At 30.7% G+C, this 6,863-nt stretch overlaps 1 protein-coding gene across 1 annotated transcript; it reads right to left on the minus strand.

The window, feature by feature from the left end:
* Positions 1 to 4: 4 nt before the first annotated feature.
* On the minus strand, positions 5 to 6,616 carry LOC129909019 (oxygen-dependent coproporphyrinogen-III oxidase). The gene is made up of 5 exons (XM_055985933.1): positions 6,406 to 6,616; positions 2,482 to 3,014; positions 2,159 to 2,425; positions 1,930 to 2,099; positions 5 to 250 (listed from the first exon to the last, which is right to left on the minus strand). Exons 1-5 carry the CDS (start codon positions 6,489 to 6,491, stop codon positions 134 to 136), a joined length of 1,173 nt encoding a protein of 390 aa, XP_055841908.1. The 5' UTR covers positions 6,492 to 6,616; the 3' UTR covers positions 5 to 133.
* Positions 6,617 to 6,863: the final 247 nt, after the last annotated feature.

Here is a 6,863-nt window from a genome sequence, read left to right on the forward strand (position 1 = left end):
TGCGTTTCTTTTTTTTTTTCCTTCTCATTCTTTTAAAGGTATTTACAATTATTACAAACAATAAAAAAAAAAATTAAAATAGGTTTAGGTTGTTTTTTAACTTAAGGCAAAGGTGAATTTGATGTCAAGATGATTATGCTGTTTGTTGAATTCTCTGTTCGATTTTTACCCAATCTTTTGGATTTTTAAGTATTTCAACAAGTTGTCCTTCACGAGTTTCAGGTAATGGGTTGTGCATGTATTCCCAACGCTAGAAAAAATAAAACATTCATTAGTGTTGCATTTATGTATAATATTCATGGTGATTGTTATTAAGCTTTAGACTTGGAGGATCAATTGAAAGGAACCAAGATATTGAAAAGAAAAATTGAGTCTTAATTCTTTGCCGCCGGGTACAAGTCATTACTAATGTTTACCAGAAAATGGGATTCAAGTTTCGGTAATGTATATTTATAAAAACTTTAATGCAGGCTCCAGGTCAATATTATTATTCAATAATATATTATTAACCTGGAGCCTGCATTAAAGTTTTTATATTAATACTATTTGAAGAGGTCACTACAAAATTCCTATAAAAGTTTCGGTAATGTAAGAAAATCGATGAGTTTTTGAGCATTGAACCGTTTATTTTTATAGGAAGGAGTTGTTCTAAATTGATGATTTTGATATTAAATGAAACAGAATCAAAAGCTTAATGAAAACCTGAAAAATGCAATTCTGTGACTAAAACCCCTTTTGTACCCGGCAGAAAAGAATTGACTTCGCATAATTGTCAGAACTGACTATAAGTTTCGTTTTTGGAACTAAGCGGTATAAGGCAATTAAGTTGGAAAACCTTTTCTAGAGGAATCAAGGAATTCCTTATAGAACAACTATCTCGGCCTTGCTATACCGTCCAGTGTTTATCGTCTTAAGTGGATAAGAAAACTCATTAACGTGCTATACGGGTTTCACAGAGACATTTTGGTCTGACTCTAATACAGCAGCTACAAATGCAAACAGTAATGTAAAGACAGAGCTCGTTGGAAATGCATGGCAAAAAATAAAACGGTCATTTATTAACATTTGCCAGGTGGGATATCTCGATTAATAAAGGTTTTTAAAATCGTTCAGACTTCAAAATGGTTCAGAGAGACATCCCTCTTACAATATTTTCTATTAATTTTACCTCCCTATATCTAATCTACGTTCTTGGAAGTGCAATGAATCGGATGTAGTCCAAAATATGAAGAAAAAATCCTTTTAAATTTTAATACCAAGTTACGGCAGTTCAGCTTAAATGTTGAACTCGTTTTTGTGTGAGTGCCGAACGCGGAAAGCCAAACCCGTTCTCCCAACGAAGCTGGAAAAATTCCTGAAAAGTTTTAGGATATGCGATCATAAGCCTGGGATGCGGATCAATATACTAGCTTTGTTGAAAAGTACAAATATAAGAAAATTTCTGTTTTGAAAAATATTAATCGGTTTTAAATTTATTTTTCTGTAACCATTCATATTGGGATTTTTTGCTCTAACTTGTTTTTGAGTCGGAAAGATTCTACTAACTTTATTATATAACAAACAAATTGAAGCTCTAGCTTCCTCGGATAAGAAAAAATGGACCATTTCATTTAGGAAGAAGAGTGATAGACATTGTTCATTTTTTTTTGTTCCCGAATAATAATCAAAAGTGAGGCAGCAGTCAACATTATGTGTGTTAAGCATTTTTGGGACAAAAGAAACGGACAGCCTTCAAAATATTACTATTTGAGCAACAAAGGAAGGTTTCAACATACTTCAATCGCAGTTAGTTAGAAAGGGTTTCAAGTGACTTTTGGTATTTCTTTCCGCGAACGATGAATGTAACAACATAACATGAATTATAGTGTAAAAAGGTCAATAGTATTTTAGTATTTTCTTTACATAAAACAAAAACAAATATTTTCTTACCGCTGTTAAAGGCAGCGACATAAGTATGCTTTCATATCGAGCTCCAGGTGTGTACAGGCCGAATTTAGTACCGCGATCGTAGATCAAATTGAATTCCACATATCGACCACGTCGCAGGAGTTGCCATTCACGTTCCCTATCTCCATATGCATCATTTTTGTGTTTTCGAACTTAAAGCAAACAAATTGTTAGAATTTGCTTAAGAAAATAAATTAAAATTGTAAAATACCAAGAGGCATATAAGATGGAATGACAGAATGAGCACAAGATGAGATAAATTTGAATGCTTCCTCCTGACTGGGACTGTCGATGTCATCAAAGAATATTCCACCAATTCCTCGACATTCGTTGCGATGTGTCACTCGGAAATAATCATCACACCATTTCTTGAATTTGGGATAATATTCCAAATTATGTTCATCACATGCATCTTTCAGTGTTTGATGGAAATGAACTGCATCGTCTTTGTCCAAGTAGTATGGTGTCAAATCAGTTCCTGGAAATAAATTAAATTAATAAAACGAATAAAACTTTGAAATTTTCCTTTATTACCTCCTCCAAACCACCATTGTTTTTCTCCATCACTATCCTCTACTTCGAAATATCTATAGTTGAAATGAATTGTGGGAACCATAGGGTTGCGCGGGTGAATAACAGCACTAACACCGGCAGCAAAGAAAGGTAGGTGCCCTTCCCCTAGTTTTTTACCTCTCGATCTCATTTGTTGAACAGCACCAGGAGGAAGCTTCCCCGTTACAACTGAGATATTGACACCAGCTTTTTCAAAGACATCGCCATCTTGAAGGACACAAGTAATACCACCACCACCTTCTACTCGCTGCCATCTATCAACTTTGAATTTTTGACCAAAGTTTTCTTCGTTTTCAAGAGCTTTACAGAAATCGGCTTGGATTTTCATAATAAGCAATTCTACTTTGATTCTCATGTCGTTTTCATTCTTGAGGATATTGTCGGCGTCTGTTATTGGTTCCGCCATGAATTGTGATGTACTGAGTTTTCGTTTTGCTTGGTTTATAAGTACTGCTGCGGCTGTGCCTGATCCAATGATAAAAGCATGGGCGTGACTGTAAAGAGAAAAATACATGTTTTTTTAAAGGTTTAATAAAGGGATTAGTGTCAATTCTTGAATATGATTAAGGGAAGAATATGGTGTTTTTTTTTTAATGTCATATTTTTTTTTTTAACTAAAAATAGCAAGGACTAAAACATGCAAAAGTTGGCGAGGTAGAAAATCAGTGTTACGGTATAACAGAGATCATCAGGGCATAAGTTGTTAAAAATTAGCTGCAACTGGTCTACCAAAACATTGATCAAGTTACTACTACTTGTGGCTCTGACAAACCAACAAGATTTTTCTTACTTACTATTGAAGCTCTACTATAAATTGTTTATTATCTTTAAGCTGATTCGATTGGACAAATGTAAATGTTTTTCTTCTAGAAGTCCGGGTTCTATTACAATTATATCAATATAACAATTTTTTGAAAATTGAAAAAAAAAAACAAATCTTATTGCAGTCCGAAGTAATTTTTAACTGGTCTCAAAATTTCTGGTATCAATATATTCTTTAAGTTTTTCTCTAAACATTTTTTTTTTTCTTCATTGATTGTTGTTTTAAGTATATCATCAACATTAAAAAGTTCAAATATTTGTTTTCTTTTCTTGAGTATATATATATATACATCCGTTTGGCTTTGTTAATTTTTTGTCGGATGAGTACTTCTATCCATAAAACTCTTTATTGAGTAAACAAAATTTGGTTTTTAATATTATGTTCTCTCAAAACTTTTTGTCTGTTCCGTAAAAACTCACTCACACTCACAGTCTCTCCTGCTCTTCCCATCCAATTTTTTTTTATAGCCGTTTTTGATACTTGGCTCTCATTGGAAAAGAATTTTTTTCCAAGTTTTATGAGGGTAATCATTTTTTTTATTGATTTTTTGTGAATTCTCCTTTAAAAAAAAAAACTAAAAAAAAAGCAAAAAAAAGTCGTATTCAAAAACTTGAAAATTGTATGTTTTATTTGGGATTTAATGATCATTAAAGCCCAATTAAAACATAAAACTTTAAAGTTCAATCAAATGATCACAAATTCACATATAAAAACTTGATTTTTTAAACTAAAATGTAATGAACAACTTTAGTGGTTAACATTCGTTAACTTAAGACCATTTAATTGTTTTCTCTCCTAATTTTAAATATGAATTCTCCTTTCTATAACCTAGATCCTAAAAGATATGGACCATTCGCTAACAAATAATCCTTAAACCCGCTTGAAAATCGAATTATGATGGACACTTTTTCAAAAATAATAGGTGCGTTTTTTGGCAAAGCTATCCGCAGTAGGATTTCCTAAATATCAAATTTGAACAAAAATTGATATGAACGCACCAAGATAATGGAATGGAAATAAAATACTATTATCCTTATCTTATCTTTTCGGCAGCGGTGTGTTGCATGTAAACCCCAATAGCGGATACGGATAGCAATGCCTAAAAACGTAGCTATATGTAAAATTAAAAAAAAAAAAAATATTTTACGCCCACTAAAGGTTGTTGAATACCATTAATATGTTAAACACTTTTCGAGCTTCAGGAAAACAGGGAGCGAAATAGAAAAATAGAGATCTAAAAAACAGACAATTCCAAAAACAAATATTTAAAGTTTTAGCTTAAAATTTAGCTCAACATTTTCTAAAACACATAATTGTTTTTGTGTTATTTTTCTGAATTAAATCAAAATAATGGCAAAAATATTCATTCTTTGTTACAATTTAACTTTATGGTCTTCCACAAGGATAAAAATAGAACAAAGAAAATCATGAATTGAACCTAGAATCAGCAATAACTATGAACCGGTATCAAAAATTTTAAAACTAATAAATTCTATCGATTTAAAATTTTAACGAATATTTGCAGTTTTTCTGAGTGATAAGGGAATAAAGAATTTTTAATAAATCGAATCTAGAGGTAAATGGGCGTAGGATATACATTTGAAATGATAAGTTTAAAAAAGTTTTCTAAAAAGAATTAATTACCAAAGAACAACTAACAGTTTCGACCAATGTTCCTTATCGTCGGTGAAACCAGAAAAGTGTGTAACTCCATTTTAGCAAATTTTATAGGAGAGCAAAAAAAAACAACATCGTTTTGAAGGCATTTGTATGAGTTTTCATTTTCTAAAGTTATAAGGAATATTAAAAGGTCAAGAGATTCCACAGACAAAGAAGGAGCAATTAATATTGCATCAGCCAAAAGAATAAACCACAGCTATGAACTAAGAATTCAATAATCAATTTAAAGAGAGATGTGATAATTAAAAGAAAGAAAAGAATTCATGCAATTAATAAATGTTCTATAGATTTCGATATGGGTACTCTACTTGATTTGGAAACTATTTTGTATTTTTGTTTAAAGAAATTCCAAATCAGTATAAATTGGGGGGACTTTTATCTTATCTCGAATATTGAAAGCTTTCAATAACTTGAAAATATTCTACCATACTAATAACTCCATTACTGTATTTAGTTCAGATATTTTTGGTTAGATAAACAAAACAATTTTTTATAGTTCCTTATGTTTACATCATGTAAGTTTGTTAGGGTCAAAAAAATATCTTGAACAAATATTCCTATTGTTTACTTAACTTAAGATAAGTAGAATTAATATTCTATAAAATACCGAATCGACCAATCAAATACCTAGTTTGGTATTCTTCTTTATGGTATTATCTTACTCATTTGTTTGTGCAATGCTATAACACAAAAAATGATAACTTCTTTGCTTGTTTATTTTTAAACTGAAACAACCAACGTCTTTGAATGTAAACAAACAAAAAAATTACCAAAAAGATAAAGAAGACCCCCTGGAATAATAAATAATAATAAATTATTGATTTCGTCAGCAAATTGAATTAAAATGGAAAACAATTCTATTAAAATAAACAATACTGATGCCCCCAAAACACTCTTTTCTTATCGAGCCCATCCATCATCATCATCATCAACAACTTCAAATGACGTCCAAGCGCAAATCCAAAACAAAAACATTATCATCTTCAATTTGTTTTTCTGCAATATTTATGTCATTCTAATTAGCAGCAAAAAGTTTTTTTTTTGTTAGAAACCGAGACTTTAAAAACTTTATTAATACTGGCTATGAACTAAATAGACATTTTGTGCAATGAAACCATTTTCTTTAAACTTTTCAGTAACTTTGTTTTTAATGAAATCTTAGCTTTAAACTGTCGACGCAATCTAAAGACAACTTTGCCAATTATTGAGAAAAACAAGTCAGGTTAAGATTTCTTTTCTTGGGAAAAAGTAAGTACGCTAGAAATGGCACGCATTCAATGGTGAACGATAACAAAAAAAGTGACTTAGCAGAAAAGAGGGAAAACTTAAAAAAAAAAAATAGGTATAAATAACAATAATCAAGATAGTTTAAAGGTACTTACTGATGTTTCGAACGCTTTGCATATTGAAAAGTACTCAAAGATGCTAAAGTCTTTAAGCTATATTTAATGCTGTTGAATATAGTCATTTTCGATTGTTATACTTTTATTAAATAATAAATATTTATGTAAATTAATATCGTTTAATAATTCTTCTTTTTTAATTTAAATTTAAACAAAAAACACTTGCACAAGTTAAAAGTTTTTATTTGACTGCCGGTCGAACGAATAGTCAATTCACTTTTGTAGGAAAAAGAAAAACACTTGTCGTGGTCACGTAATCGAAACCAGCTGTTTTTGTGTGTCAAACGTAACGTAAGGAATTGTCATTTTTGTAGAGAGTCGAGAGTGGATGTGGAACTTTGTGGAACCAAATCAATGAAATCATTGCCAGGTTAATTGGATTTTAAAAGAAAACAAATATTTCTATTTATTTTTATAGAAATGGAATTCAAATTTTC

The sequence above is a fragment of the Episyrphus balteatus genome, chromosome 2 (assembly GCF_945859705.1).
Source record: "Episyrphus balteatus chromosome 2, idEpiBalt1.1, whole genome shotgun sequence".
Classification (NCBI taxonomy): Eukaryota; Metazoa; Arthropoda; class Insecta; order Diptera; family Syrphidae; genus Episyrphus; species Episyrphus balteatus.